This window comes from Lytechinus pictus, chromosome 8 (genome assembly GCF_037042905.1).
Source record: "Lytechinus pictus isolate F3 Inbred chromosome 8, Lp3.0, whole genome shotgun sequence".
Taxonomy (NCBI): Eukaryota; Metazoa; Echinodermata; class Echinoidea; order Temnopleuroida; family Toxopneustidae; genus Lytechinus; species Lytechinus pictus.
In genome coordinates this window covers 11,674,711-11,691,203 of record NC_087252.1, presented here as the reverse complement: position 1 = coordinate 11,691,203, position 16,493 = coordinate 11,674,711, and the positions used below count along the sequence as shown (strand labels likewise).

Below are 16,493 nucleotides of genomic sequence, written 5' to 3'. Positions count from 1 at the left end.
TTGGTATGTCACCATACGGGATAAAGTTTTGCATATTTCTTTTTTCTGCAAAACAATGACAACAAAAAGAACAATGCCTTTTGTATCAATTAGGGGACCTATCTACATCTCACAAGTCATGCTTTTTATATCCTCCCACTACTCATATTTTTAAATAATGTATATGTATCAATGTATGTAAATATTGTAAATACATGTTTGTGTACATACAGTATGTGTATTTGTAAACTTTGTGTAAATTACTGTATGTGATGAATTATAATTCGCAGGATGCATTAACAAATCAGTTTTGTTCATTGACTGTCATTTGTGTAACAAAGAATATGAATAAAAAAATAAAGTCAAATCAAACAATTTGTTATTGAATCAATAAAGAATGCCCCAAAGTTTGAATTAATTGGTAAAAGTTTGTAAGTTATATTTCTTTTGTGAATGAATCATGACTGAACTGTCAAATCAATGCCTGACTGGTTAATAGTTCACTTATTTGTTTATTCATTCACAAAACGTCAATTCTGTGTGAACATTAAATTGATTTCTTCTACTGACATGTAAATTTGATTTATATTTTCCTCTTGTCATTTGTAAACTTCTTTTATAAATGTTTGTATTTGTAGTGGACCAGTGAAAGGTAAGATTCCTGAAGGAGGATAATTAAATCATCATTTCTATTCATTCATTTCAGTTAATCCGTTGAATACTGAATTCTGTGGTTCCCATAGGCTTTGTACAGGGATCATCCAGTTCAAGTGGGCAACGAGTTAAGTACTCATTTATCAAACAGACCTGTGTCATACCACTATATACTTACTTGTCCAATGGCACTGTTTATAGGCGAGGAGGAGCCAAACTGTAGCCGACGTTTTGCTCCATCTTCATCATCTTCATCATCTGGTCTTTGCTGCTGTTTGGTAATATGTCTCTCCTGTATTTCTCCTAAGGAGGTATCATGTATTATGTCCTCCTGCAAGCCCTGCAGAGTTCTTGTCCTAGTAGCTGATGTTTGATCAGACGTTCTTGTAACTTCAGAAGCAGAAGGTTGCCTTGTGTCCATTATTTGAGCCTCATCTTGAGCAGACTTCACTGTTCTGCAGGAGTCGGTTGGAGTTCTTGTCCTACTTGGAAATGCTTCATGATGATCAACTGTTCTGGTATCATCAACAGCAGATTGCTGCCCAGCATCCAGTAACCGACTTTGGTCATGTGAAGACTCTCCTGATGCCATTGCTTGGACATAATCTGAAGGCGAGGTTCTAGGACCCTTGCTTGGTCCATCATAATGGGATGTTCCATCATGTCCCCCTGAACTATGCAGGCTACACTCAGCTTCATCTGTCCATGTTTCAGACCAATTTTTGGGTTGCTTCTCTTGATGATGGGTATTCTGAGGTAAATGTAATATTCTTTGGTCTTTCTCATTGGGGAATGTTGCTTGTTTGTGTTGCAAATCTGTTGATGCATTATCTCTTCTAACTCTTCTGTAACGATCATGTCCATAAGGATATTTATGCTGAGACTCAGTATGGTCTAGGTCTAATTTTCCACGTCCCACATTATCCACTCTCTCTTTGACGTCCCTATCTGTATGCACATGGGGACCCCTTTCACCACAGGGCAGTATATCACATGACATATGCAAATGAGGGACGACATTGGGAACTGACATCGGGTCATAACCCCCTCGAGATTCAGCAGCCTGGACATTTGGACTAGCTACTGGATATGGCTGAGGACATTCCTCCTCTCCTTCCCGCACGGTATCACTTCTCGATGTTCTTTCTTGTTCCAGACGACTTGCTTGATCATAGAAATGGGAACCACTACCAGTCTGGGTGCAAGATGACCCTGCTCTTCTTGTCTGTGTTGCAATGGATTGCGGGATAGGATCCGTCCCAGTGTGAGTTGTGGTGGCAGCTTTAGCAGGCCCCTGTTGGACGTTGCTTGCCACTCTTGCTTCTGTTAGAAGTTTCTGCTGTTGCAAACGCCTTCGGAAGTCTTCAAGCCTGGAACCTCCTTCCTGAAAAAATAAAAAGTTCATAAAATCAGAAAACTGTCACCGATTCATAAATCTAGAATGTAATTTCATTTTTTTAATAGTCCATCCATTTATGTTGGATAAACTTTTGAGAGTGTGATAATACATCATTTTATACATATAAAACATGTAGTAATTGGAAAGTAAAATGATTTAACATGAGTGGTGAAAGCAACACAATCAATTATAAAAAAAAACTAAGTATGCAACTGACTCTGCAGAAACCAATGCTGTTCAGAAAAAAAATTTATTACTATAAATTTAAACAATTTACCATAGACTATATTGAAAACAGAAAAGATGTAATAATGATTGGATTTTCTCAAAAGCACCGAAAGCAAAGTAACAAGAAGCAGTTGCAAAAAGAAAGAAATAATTTGATTTACATGTATTCTTCACATAATTCAGATACATGTTCTACCAATACCTGTCTTTAAAATGAAAGTACATGAACATCTATACGTGTAATATTTATCATCAAGAATACAAATAATCATGAAAACTTGAATTAAAATCTAAATACAGGTGTACATCAAATTAATAGCAGTACCGTCTCTTTTCCCTTCAAAAATTGTTCATTCCTTTCAATCACACTTTTCTATTACAAGGAAATGGATTGCAAAGTATAGATCTACTATTAGAATGGTGAAAAAAATATGCCAAAGCGCGCTTGCGATCATTTAAAACAAAGATGGTAGACTCTTTGATTGGTCATGTAGGGATTTTTATGTGTACATTTGCATGAAAAAAAATATATATCTTGTGTATTTGCAAAGATCATTTTTTAGAATGTGTCTAGAGAGATTTCAATCCTCATCTCTTCCATGTTTGTCTGTATACAAAAAAGGACATAGGGACATTAATCCAATTATTTCAATGAGAAAATACAATTTGTTCCAATAGGAGCATTGTAAATCTTGTATAAAATCCATAAAGGTACATTGTCTTTTCTTTCTGTGAAGTGGCTTAATGGAATTTTTTTTTTAATCCGGAATCCAAGCATTCACAAATGAATATGAGCCGAAAAGGGGCAAACACATGAAAACTGGAAAATTCTTGTTCCTGTTCCGATGAAGACTCATGTGTAATACTAGCATTATAACTGAGAATGACCAGTTTCCTTCAAAATCTCTAAATTGGCAACTCTGTTAGATAAGTAATCACTATCTCCATTATGGGAATTGGAAATTTTTTCATCAAATCCTCAGATTGATTTTCATTAACTTCATATTCTTTCATCTGTAATGGATGTAAAATCAGTATTGCCAATTTGAGAAATAAACCTGATTGACATGAACCTCAAAACACAATTTGGCATTTCTCACACCAACAAAATACGTTTGACAAACACAATCCTTACATCTCTATCTTTCCCTCCACTGACATTATCCACCTGAGTCGGCCTGAGAGGGCGTCCTGACATTTGACCCAGTACTCTATTAAGGGCTCCCTCTTTAGCCTGCTCCATCCTGCGTCTCATACGCCACTGTTGTAGAATGTCTTCCTCGGGGCGTTGAGGGCGCTGTGTGGAATTGAGATTGGCTGGGAAGAGCGGGGGCCTTGGTATGTTCTCTTTGTCTATAAGGAAGGGACAATGTGATTAAACAACTTACAAATTTCAAACTAAATACAAAAGAATCACATGTTTTAAATAGTAAAGAGTGATGTCAAAATCCACAGCAAAAAGCAAATTAGAAAGACATTGAATTGATTGGGATAGGATATGAAAAAAAAGGGTAGTCTGTCTTGTGGAAATGCCATGCTGGAGAATCTACAGCTTTCCAGGAATAAGATTTCTTCTGTGACATATCTACAAATAATGACAAAGTAATAAAACCATGGTAGCAAGGACAAAGCTTTGAAGGCCAGTGTACTTGTATTACAGGACAAAATACCATGATCATTAATATACAGTACTGCCTATTATGTGCAGCCACACCTGTTACTTCACAAACACAAGCAAAACAGAGCAAACAGGTTATTTTAAATAATCTACTTAAACACAGTTTTTGTTCTTTGGCTATTAATATTTTGCCTGCATTTTTTTAATTGTTTGGGCCTATGGACATAATTGTGATTTAGTGGAAATTCTGTGACTCCACATGATACATTCTGAATTCTGTTGAATAAAGTGCAGGTGACTATGGCAATGAATGTCAAATCAAGTTTTGCATGCTCTGGCATGAAATAATGCTTCAATTTAGTGATTATTCAAAGGAAGTTTGACATTTTAATGCAGGTCTACCACATTTCATGCAACGGAGAAAGCTATGGACTTGAGCAGAAGAGCTGCCAACCTTAATTGTAAAAATTCCTATTCATTATTTATCTTAATCCTATTTTAAGTCTATACACCAGGGATTCAGTTTAAAGAGAAGTGGGAGTGATCATTCGCTATCACTCTCCTTAATCCATTTTTGGTAGAGCAATTTATCACTCATCTCAGCAATTACTTAACAAGGGTGACAGTCAATGGTCAAACAGTTAGAGTCAGCCTTGAAAACCTCATTCTCTGTCAAGGTTTTGTAAACAACACACAATTATATTGTAAGCAATAACACATTTGCAAGAATAACATTAAAAAGTTCAAAGAGATAACTATTGCATAGATCCATATCTGATTGTTTGTCTCCTTTGGTTGTAGGATGTAACTTAGTGTACGTTCCTCCATCCATTTTGAAATTGGACAAGGGAGCCCCCCCCCCCCCTTGTATGTCAAAGAAGAGTTTTTAGTAGTGCTGCAATTAAAAGTTTTAGGAGAGCTATTTATTGCTCCCCTTATAATTATAAAACTGAGTCCCTGATACACCTAATTTTTTTTTTGGTAAAACCTTCCAGAGTTTATCACTCTTCAGGTATCAAACATCCTATTTCTAGGGGGAAATCCTATTCAGTGTCACATTCCCCTTAAAAATCCTAAAAATTAGTAGCTCTGCTTGAGTAAGGACAGGAAGTGGATCTTGCATGAAATGGATATCATCTCACCACGATATCCTGAGGTGTACATATCACTGTCTCTAGAGGGCGTCGTATCATCTGTGATTGGTGAACTAGTAGAGAATGACCCTATTCCATCAGAACTCACGGCTGGCTCACTGAGGATAGTCCTATCACTGTGTATTAATAACGGGAGAAATTGAAATAGAAAGGACTGTTAAAACAATATTCACTGAAGTGAATTGATCGATTTGAAATATTGATAACAATTACTAATATAATTACTATTACATATCATGTGCTTTTCTCATAAGGTCCAAACAAACAAAATTAATTGAATTAAATCGTTTTTATAAACTATGATATCTGAAGAATACAAATGACAAAAGAGATGGAGATTTAATGTTTTTTCTAACAATAATCACTCATCAATCTACCATAAGTGTCAAACAGCTGATGGGGCATATATACAAGAATGAAACAAATATCACAAACACAAGAATAGGGTAAATTGGGAAATTTTATGCGATTGAAGGGGGTCCAAAAGTTTTGAACTGAGTATTTTAATTCAATTGTGGGGAAAATTCAATGTAGAATAGAGTAAAATAATGAGTGTGGAGAGACTAGAGGGAGGGGCTGGTAAGGTGATGAAAAACTAACACTGTTTATTAAGGAAATAAAATTTGATATGTACATGTGCTTTCTACGATATGTGAATATTGACGTTTTGATGGAACTTTGATCAAATATCAATAATCCTTTAACAGCATGAATAAAGTACAGTCAAACCTGCATTGGTAACCAAACGTCCAAAGGGACCACTTGTCTATAAAGATCACAATCTGGTTCCCTTGAATAGTTTTCTTCATTAAACCATGTGTAAAATGAACTTGTCCATAAAGAGCACCTGCTTATAAAGGTTTCACTTGTCTCCCTTTTGCGGTCTTTACAAACAGGCTTCAGCTAATTTTTAATTTTTTAAGGGTTCACAGAACTTTCGATAACAAAATTGTATCAAGTTCTCTAGATCTCAAGTATCATTCAACAAAAAACAGAACGCTACATTTCTTTTAAAAATAATCGTTCGGAGTTTCACATAAAAAAGTGGAAAATAATTATTATGAAAGAGTAAAGGGTATAGATCTATTTTTTTTGTTGGAATTATATCTGTTGTATATAACCTTAACCTAGCACGTTGTCTATCTATATGAATGTAAAAGAATCATGTATCTGTTTCTGAGATATTTTTGTTAAAATGTGAATTGCAAATAAAACTATAAAAAAAAGTATCATTCAACAAATGTTTGACTGATACAAATATCATCTCACCTTAATTCAAGAAGTTTTTCAGCTCTTCTCTGAATCTCATCAGTCTCCTTATCAGTCACAGGAGAAGGCATCTTCATGGACTGTCCAATTATAAAAACAGAAAATAATATTTTAACAAAGCAATGCCTGAAATACTTTCATTACACCAAAAATTGGCTGTGCAAAACCACCCCCTTAACACTATAAATACTGGGAGTCTACCCCCCCCCCCCCCCACACCCCCTGGCATAATCTGTGCTTATTTTATCTCCTTTTAAGATTTTCACCTGCTATTTCACATATTTCTTCAAAGTACTTTCCATTTTTCAGAAAAAAAGGGAAAATATATGCTTTCAAATTATACAAATGTGCTTAATTAACAATCTTTACATAAAAACAAGCAGCATTTATCACCATGATAAATTTTCCTTTTACAACGTGACAGAAACTACAACACTCCATCAACTTTCCGACAATCAAGAAAAACATGAAGATTAGACTTTCCTATTTAGAAGTATAAACAGATTAAAATAACACAAGATGGATCATCCAGATATTCATACTTTGAAAGGCTTTATATCTTCAAAGGACTTACACTGCTTGATGAAGAGCTGAGTGTTGAAACACCGCTCACTCGTCTACCACTACTTAGAGATGACACTCCACTCTTTGAGACTCCAGACCAGGAGGGTATCCTCGATGCACCCCTTCCGCCACCACCTGCACCCCTTTGAGATCTTTCTATCCCCTTTACACCCTGAGATAATCTGGTTCCTCGGATGGGTGTGGTCTTGGTGGGAGCTTGACTAGACATCGAGGATGATGGTTGGTGGGATGGAAGCGGTGGAGATGACGAAGAAGACAACAGCCACCAAAAGTCTTTGCTACCGGTAGCCGAAAGCCGCGCCCTCTCTTCTCTACTCTGGGGAGCGCCGTAACGGAACCGGTCTATGAACCTTTGAAAATGAATATTAAATACATGATGAGGAGCATCAGCTTTCTTGGGCAGTGGATAATTATTTGCTTATACCAGACTGTGTAAATTGCATTTTAAATGTCTGTAACAGAGACATCTTGGGGGAAAAGCAACTCAGTGTACCATCAATAAATTCTTTTGCAAAGCCTGTTTTAATAGCTACAGGCCAATGTCTGGCCAGGAAAAAAGTAAGATAATTAATTTAGCGTAAAAGGCAATTTCCAGTAACATTACATAATGTCAGCTGGTCATAAATCTTGTATAGTCTTAGGTAAGACAAGTGATTTATCAGAAAGCTATCAAATTCCCAATACAAACAAACAATGATCTGCCTTTGTTTAACACAAAGCTGAGCAATAATCATAGAACAATTTTATTTACTACTGATTGTATTGGCCTCAGTCTTGTACAATCAATCATTAACATCATCAGAACGATCAATTGCTATTTGTTTTACACGGGATCCTGGTCATGAATTTGAAATGTGTATGAAACTGTATCAAAGGGAATAGGCAAAAAACTAAGACTCATCTGAGAGATCATTAAAGACAAGGTTCACACAAAGTTAGATTTTTCAAGATTAAGAACTTTGTCAAGAAAGGCAATATGTTTGTAGGTACTTCATATTGTGATTTCTCAGCTGCTTCAGCAATAAACATAACAAACATACTGTATTATATTTTCGACAAACCTGATGAAATCTTTATTTCCTACAGAATGTGAGTAAAGTATTTACCTGGCCAATGTACTGTCTGATTCACGAGTTGAGGTATGTTCCTGTGTACCAATTACATCTAGAAAAAAAAAGAGAAAATATATAGTCAAACCTGTGTTAGTGGCCATCTGCCTATGGGCAATTCCATAGGTTGGTGGACATGAGCTCAATGTGTCTTTGTACATATAGCCCATCTGAACCGTAACGTGAGTAACCACTTTATCTGCACCCCTTGTAAAAACCATGTGTTCTTTATTTTTTTAATTATATACAAATTTGTCTCCCTAATATACTTCATTGAAATGGATATAATCAACTTTCATAAAAGCCTTGCATGAGGACACTTTTCACTTATGTCCACTTTTCATTTTATGCATGTCCAAATCATGTAACATGAGTAACCGACACATTTCAAAGATTTGCCAGGAGCATAATGTAATTTCCCAAGTTTTGTTTTTATACAAAGGATAGTCAGACTGCGTACTATGTTGGGATAAAGAGATGTTTAGTTCCTATCAATAATAATGGAGTTACAGCTCCAAGTATGAGTCAAGGTGTCTCCAAATGTAATGTGAGTAACCATGGAATAGCCCCTATAGTGACTACTAAAACAGATTCCCATGGAGGAAGATTGTGTGTATAAGAACCTGTCTATAGCAGCCACCTGCCTAAAGTGACCAATAAAACTATAAGAAAAAATACTTCCCATAGAGGAAGATTGTGTGTATAAGAACCTGTCTATAGCAGCCACCTGTCTATAAATGTCATATTTTGTGTTTCCCTTGGGTGGTCACTATAGACACTTTTCACTGTATATACATGTATAAAGTATTCACAGAACAAAGTACACATTTTGGTAACTTTTATAAATAAAGTAAAATATTCCAAATCAGTTTTTATCAAGGTGATTTCTAACCTACCAACAATGTGGAGGTCATGAGCAATCATGGACTTAACGTTATCAAAATAGACGGGGGCATCTTTCTTGGGGAAAGTATTTTGTTGCTTTAGATTCCACAACTGAGGGCAAAATGCAAGATGTTCTCAAACTTCTCCTTATTCATGGAAAGTCATGCTGATTTTCACCATCTGATATTTCTGGACAAAGCGAATGCGAATAAAATAAATTCATGAAAATATACCATTGCAAATTCCAATAAAGCAAAATTGCAAAATGATAAGTATGCAAAATGTATGGCGTATAAAGTTTTCATGGTCTTTAAAGGGGGAGTGAACTGTGTGTGGTCTCTCATTGATTGTGTGTTATAAATACATAGTCTTAAAATATATGTTTTCAGATATATATTACTACAGAGAAAAAATTTACATATAATTGTATTTGTATATAAAAACTAAAATATTTTGAAAGGAAAAGTAATTTTTGTGTTACTTGGTAACATAATTATTGCGGTATAAATGTATTGAGTAGTTAATTAGCATGTTATTATTCAAGTGGGTCTATATTAATAGACTACACTACCATTATGGGTCAGGAAACTGGCCAGGTATGAGTAGTTGAAGACTCGAGATGGTGCTATTGGTTCGTATCTGCTTTAAGTTTATATATCATTATTACAATTTCGGAAGGCGATCTCCATTAATATCAGGGGAGCCTTTCATCAACATTTTAGTATTATAAGTAAAGCTAAAAACAAACAAAAAAGAGAAAAAATCTATTAATTTGATTGGCCGGGAAGAAGTGTTACTGTCAGATAGAACATCCGACTAGTCCTTTCATGAAATGCTCCACAGGAGACCGAGGAGCACTGTATTACCATGTGGGGACGGTGAAACGCCAGAGACAGGGGCGTGGCTAGTAGCTGCTGAAGAAGAGGATACATTCTGGGCATCACCAGGGCTTTCAGTCGTAGATGGGCGTTCACTGGCCGGCCAAGATTCATCAAATTTAGAAGACGTATCGGCAGGCCTATAAGAAAAGAGTGATACGTTAAGATTACAAATCTTTACTACACTCCTACACTACAAATCGGATGCATCCAAGAATGAATCAACAATGGTACGCCAGGCTTTAATAGTTTACAGTAATCACCATGTTTCTCTACCAGAGCATAGTTTCCCTAGGATCTCTATTGTAACTCTGCTGATTTATCCTTATTCCCTCCTTTCCTTATTTTGCAATTCTTAAAAACAGAAATTTGACTTACAGGGGAAAATAAACCTTCTATGATAATCTTGCCAATTATATAGTTGCTAATTCATTGGCGCAGTATTGGTCCCCCATTTAGGTCACCTGCTTGAAGGAGCTTTGCATGCTCAAGGTATCAATGCTGCCAAGTACACACTCATCTCTCCTGGTTTGAGTGAAGCACAATGTGAATGGCGAAGGAAATAACGCCATTTCAGGTCATGACCCTCTGTTTCAAAGTCAAGAGTCAGAACCACAAGACCACAGCGCTCCACACTATAATGAAGGTTGATTGGACATGTACTTCACCTTTAAATATTATGTTGCACTTATCCAATCAACTGTAAAATGCAAAAGACAGTGAACTTTTTTTTTGGGGGGGGGTTGGTGGGGGTTGAAGAATTGAAATATACAAATACAATGTTTTGTGTAAGAAAATGTCAGACTTGGGCAAAATATTTGCTCAAATTTGTATTCAGTGACTTTTATATGCAATTTGAAATTGACATTATAGCAAAACATACCATGGGTGATTTACTTTGTGCACAAAGCATCTAAGGTATTAAATAAAACAAAAAAAAAAGAAATCCGACCAACCCAACTTTCCTATTTGGGGCTTATGAGGGCAACATAACATTACAGCCTTATTAAAGCACAAATAGAGCTGCTCTATCACTGTTTAGACATACCCTGGACTTGGTGTGTCATGGGTTGGGAGTTCCTTTGCAAGCATGGTGTTTGATCCAGACAGGAACCCTTTCTCTCCAGGACTCAGCTCCTTCACTCTCCTATGCTGAACATCATCAGTTGACTTGAGATGGGATTTCACTCTCTCAGGACTTAAAGAAATCTAATTTACAGTAATGAGAAAAATTAGACCTCAAAGTGAACAGGTAACTCTGCTTGAAATAAAGCCAATGTTATTGGGAAATTCTGAACTACAGAACAAGGGAGAAACAAGTCTTAGAGTAGGTTTAACCCAATCTGGCATGATGAAAAAAAAAGGGTTGCAATGTGATCAATTCTAACACACATAATCTACCGTAACTGATGATGTATCCACAGTAGTGTGCATCCCCTAAATATAATCTGATGAATGCAGAGGAGTTTTATCCCCACACGACCAAACATTTACCTTTTTTAAGTTAAAATTTCTTTAATCTTCAATAAACACCTTCAGTCAGTCAAAATTAACTCATGTTGGGTAGACTTTTATTTGAAGATTTACTTGTACATGTACAGTTTATCGTGTGAATAGAACAAACAGTGAATAAAATAGGTACCTTCAAAGAAAGTTGGGGAAAAAAATAACCATAGATAAATAACATACGATACAAAATCTATGTCAAATACTTAACATTTGATTCTACCTATTTCCACTGAAGTGTATCACTATTCTAATCTGATCAGAAAGGATTGTGAATATGAAAATTCACTATGCACTTTTGGAGTACATGTTAGAAATACTAATTAAATCATGGAAAACATTTTTTGTGTACCTGAAAAAAAAAATAATAATAATGATTACATACATGTAATTTACAGAAGGTTTGGGGGTATATACTCACTGCTTTTGTTTTCTTTGTGAGATGTTTGGAAAGTGTAGGGTGGTAGAAGGCTCTTGGTTCTGGTGCATCATAAAAAGGGTTATCAGACCTTTTTTGAGAGAAAAATAAGAAATGATGAATTCTGTCCAGGGCTCCAAACCCAGGGTTTAAATTGTTCCAGATCATTGTAGGCGGTGGATGCCTTTTGTACACAAATTTTCAGATTTTCCCCTTTATTTTAAATATTTCACATTATCTCCTCCTGACCTTGACATATATGGTGTGAATTATACTTTCCTATGACATATGTTGTACTCAGAGGGATTGTATGCAATTTGAAAGATGAGGAAAATCTGAAAATTTGTGTACAAAACAAATGGAGAGTTGTCCACAAAATCAGCCATTTTGAAGCACGTTTGCCAATTTGAGGATCCCCATAGAAAGTACAACGAGAATTTTTAAACTCCCGTAACTTGCTTATTTCATGACCGATTTGATGAAACTTTGTTTTAAATTGTCCTCTCATTTTACTCTTTCCAAAAAGATTGCTTCTCTTCTTGGGTTTTGGTTTCCTTTAATTCCTGGTAAAAAGGTTATCAGTAAATATGTTGCTATGTAATTCAAAGGTATGATCTGGCATGAAATGACACCTGACAGCATGCTTCAAAGCACAATGATTCCAATTCCTAAGGACATTGGGCTAATTTGGGTGATTCGTGCAACTTTCGAGAAATTACGTGAAGTAGTATAATTAGGAAAGTGTTGGAGTTGGTGACTATAAAAAGAGAAATTAATAATCTGTGCACTAGTGAGTTGCAGTTTGGCTTTAAAGAAGGGCTGTTGACAACTATGTGTACCAGTATGGTAAAAGAGACAGTGTCATACTTTGTTCATGAGAAGGGTAATGTATATGATCTTGTATTAGACGCAAGCAAAGCCTTCAATAGAGTTAATTTTTTTAAATTGTTTAAAATCATGTTATGTAAAGGAGTGTCCCATGTTTTGTAAAACTTCTATTGAATATGTATCTGGATCGAAAGATCTGTCTAAGATGGATCGGTGTATACTCTGTTTATTTTACAGAGTCTAACGGCGTAAAACAGGCTGGAATCGGTGAGGGTTGGTTTCTGGGACAAGTATTTGCAGGTGCTTTCTCTTATGCTGATGATTTAATCCTACTGTCACCTAGTGTTGTTGCCCTCAACAGAATTATCTTTATTTGTCAGGATTATGCTTCCGAATATGATATAAAATCCAATAGTAAGAGCAAGCTTATCATATTAAGATGTGATAGAAAAAAAGTAGTGGACCCAAAGATTAAAGTCAGTGGTAATTCAGTTCAGGTTGTGGATAGAATTTGTCATCTTGGTCATGTCATCAGTCATGATATTTTTAGTGATGATGTTTCCAAACCTATAGGTGATTTTAATCGTCAGTGCAATATGGTATTAATTTCAAACATGCCAAGTGTTATTTACATAATATTCCGTTTCAAAAATGTTGTTGCTGTTTTTATGGAACACAGTTATATGCACTATTTGACTCATCTTTGGAGGCTTTATTTAGACACTGGAGAATAGCTGTTTGCAGAGATTGGAAAGTTCCTTGGCGAACACATAATGTGTTCTTACCCTTTTTGGCCAAAACAATGTGTATAAAATTGTGGTTTTGTAAAAGATGCTTAAATTTTGTCTTGTCATCTCTTAAAAGTTAAGAATGATAACTTTATAGTATCATATAACAACAATGGGTCAGTTTGGTTCATTCTCTGTGCTTGGATGGAATATCAGATACTTGAATAGTAAATATATGATGGACCCTAGACTGATAAATAGGAAGTGGAATAAGATTAAATGCAACTTAGCTAATGTGGATCGCAAGGTCAAGCAAATTAGGGAACTCATTTCAATGAGGGATGAAAAGGATGTATCTTGTTTAACTAAAAGTGAATCGAAGAAATCGATTGGCTTCCTGTGCCTACATTATGTACTACAGTCCGACCTCTCTTATCCGGACACGTTGGGACCAGCACCAATCCGGATAAGGGATTTATCCGGATCTGGGAGACCCAATATTAAATACACGCAGCTGCTGCCTGCCCAACATTAACGGCGGTAGCTACACGTTATTTATTGTAGTGGGCGTACAGACAGTATTCACTGCTGTATCAGTGCAAATTATAGGCGGTATTTTTACAGAAATGAAATCGATCGATGGCCAAAACTGTTGGATAGTTTACCTGCTAACATGATTGAGCATACCTCGAAAGAGAATGAAAGTTTTACAATTCGATCATCGCGGTTGGTATCGCAGCTTCCCAATGTCAGCCATTGTTATACTGACTGTAGGCTCAAACATGATAGATGGCGCTGTCCGTATTGAAGCCTAGCGTTAGCTAGCGAGACACGCATTGTTTTTCCCGGGAAACGAAAAGAGAACGTGATGAAATGTTTGCGCTGCGCCCTGATTTACTGGAAAATTATCCTGCCTAAATTCTTTCAGTGATTTTCATGAAAAATAATGTTGTAGGTAGACTATATTGGAAAATAATTAATATATGTATAAATCAAAGTGAGTTTGCGCATAGGATTGAGTTTAGATTGAAATCTCATTTCCTCACATACTAGATTGAATTGAAAAAAAAAAAATCTCGGCAAATGTGCGTCCGGATAATAGAGAGATCCGGATAAGGGGAGGCCGGATAAGAGAGGTCGGACTGTATGTAGATTAATTCCTGGTCCCACCCCGGGGTTGCTTTTGTTGTCAATTCCTTTTTTTTTTTAAGAGAGCAGAGCCTGTGAACGGGTTGGCTTGTGTATGGATAAGAGGAATAGAGGTATGCGATCGGCGGGGATATGGGCATGGGTAGGATAACGGAGGGGGTTATGCCAGGGGCACTGTTGCTGTGGGGTCCTTCCTTTAGCAGTGCGGATGGGATCTGTGGTGTCCCACGTGTACAGCTCGCCGCTGTGCCCGGGCAGGCTGTGCATACATGTGTGGCATCGCGTGTCTTGGTTGCGTAGCCGATGTTTTGTTTTGTTTTTAGTATTATTGTAGGGTCAGCTGCATAGCTTGTTTATCGGGTTTCGCTCTCATTTAATTAATTTGTAATGTTTTGAAGTGTCTTTGTTATATATTGAATATGCTGTTGCTTTTTTCATATTTTATGTTTGTTTTGTAAACTGGAAAATATTGTGTTTTTTTAAATAATCTTTGTAGAGTCTATGTGCATTTCTTATGCGAATAAAGAAGACTTTGAATGGAATTGAATTTTTTATAGCAAAGGCTTTGGGCTTGGCATTGTTTGACTACTCGTGCATTACTGCCGCCGTGTACAGGAAAATTGAAGGCACGGCGCATGCAAAATCGCAACAAACTAACTCCCGCAAATTTCATAAGAGGATTTACAGAATCAAGTCCTCCTACGAAACTTACTGAACGATGTGAAGTCTATTCCCCCTAATATGATATCCCTCAAATAGCGTCATTTAAGCATTGATTTTTCTTCTCGTTGACAAAATGCGGAGCGAGCTTGCGATTTCCCAAATTTTTCGTCTAATGAGCTAAAGAGGGTGTGCGATTTTTCTTCATATCAAAGACACTACAAGGGAAAAACTAGGCACAAAAACTATTTTACACGTAAATCGATGGAAAGCGTTACGCGAAGTCGGCAAAGTGTCCAATCTTTTTATTGTAAAGACTTTGGTGGAACGTTAATTGACAAACGAGCGGTAGCACTTGCGGGGCTTCGTTGAATTTTCTATATTTTTGTTTAATTTGTCATCGCTTTGAATATTTTCCAAAAAGTATTATCATCAACAAAATATATATAAAAAGTACGTTTTTTAAGTTATTGCATTATTGGTGTCTCTATTTTGTCAAACAATCATTGGAATTGCGCATACAATGAATCAAGAATCTAGTTTTAAAATACCGACAAGCTGAATTAAGGTTGTGAATTGTATTAGCGCCACCAACGACCTTCCTTTTATTTACGTCTTTACGTCGAAGAGACATGCGAAGCAACTTTCCAGGCCGAGGTAAGCGATTTTGCTTTTTTTTATTTGCTTTTTACCTAAAAAATATTTGTAAAAACTAAAATTTAAAATGGAACGCTTTTCACTGGAAAAAGCCCTGGTGAGTAGCGGAATGAGTTTCGGCTAACATTCGTGTTATGAAGCGATGTTAAACGACAACTCTAAAATTCGTAGCGTAAACATGTTCGTAATGCGAGGATAGTATAGCATACTTACCTCGCAATACATGTGACTGGTCTAAGTCTTACAGCAACATTACTCGTCAGTCTAAAATTTAGTTTCTTTAATATATAATAATTATGTCTTTATGATTTGATTTTGACATTTCCTTGGCTTTGGCATTTGCATGCCATGACTTTCCTTCTATTGATCTCATTCACTCATTTTGATTCCTAAATAATATATCATTGGCATATAGTACAGGAATCCCACTCTCAACTAACTTTTTATCCAATGCTGGCAGCCCTGTAACTGTAATTACGGAAAATTAACGTTTCCGTATGAAAAAAATAACATTGCAATTTAAACATGACATCATTTTAAATACATGGGGCACACACAAAAAAATATTATTATTATTATTTACCGCATCGGCTTACTCACTTGTTAATTTCATTGTTGAATAACGCAGACATTTTGTGTCTTGTTGGAGAATTTCGAACCAATGGGTCCTTGCTTATTCAATGATTGAAAATCATACATTTCTTAACAACTGAGCTCCGTTTCGTTCGTATTTACCGCTGGGTCCTGGGAATCGATTTTTTTTTTACAGTCGTATGGTACGCCCTCTAC

General features: G+C 36.1%; 1 protein-coding gene across 1 annotated transcript in view; it reads right to left on the bottom strand.

The window, feature by feature from the left end:
* LOC129266322 (uncharacterized) overlaps positions 1-16,493 on the bottom strand; it is a 23,252-nt gene extending 6,759 nt beyond the window's left edge. The window contains exons 1-10 of the mRNA XM_064103576.1: positions 16,305-16,493; positions 11,686-11,773; positions 10,807-10,967; positions 9,747-9,898; positions 7,993-8,050; positions 6,876-7,236; positions 6,302-6,381; positions 5,021-5,148; positions 3,396-3,613; positions 812-2,017 (exon numbers count right to left, since the gene is read on the bottom strand). Of these exons, the coding sequence (XP_063959646.1) occupies positions 812-2,017; positions 3,396-3,613; positions 5,021-5,148; positions 6,302-6,381; positions 6,876-7,236; positions 7,993-8,050; positions 9,747-9,898; positions 10,807-10,967; positions 11,686-11,773; positions 16,305-16,336 (2,484 nt within the window). The 5' untranslated portion in view covers positions 16,337-16,493. The remainder of the gene's footprint in view (positions 1-811; positions 2,018-3,395; positions 3,614-5,020; positions 5,149-6,301; positions 6,382-6,875; positions 7,237-7,992; positions 8,051-9,746; positions 9,899-10,806; positions 10,968-11,685; positions 11,774-16,304) is intronic.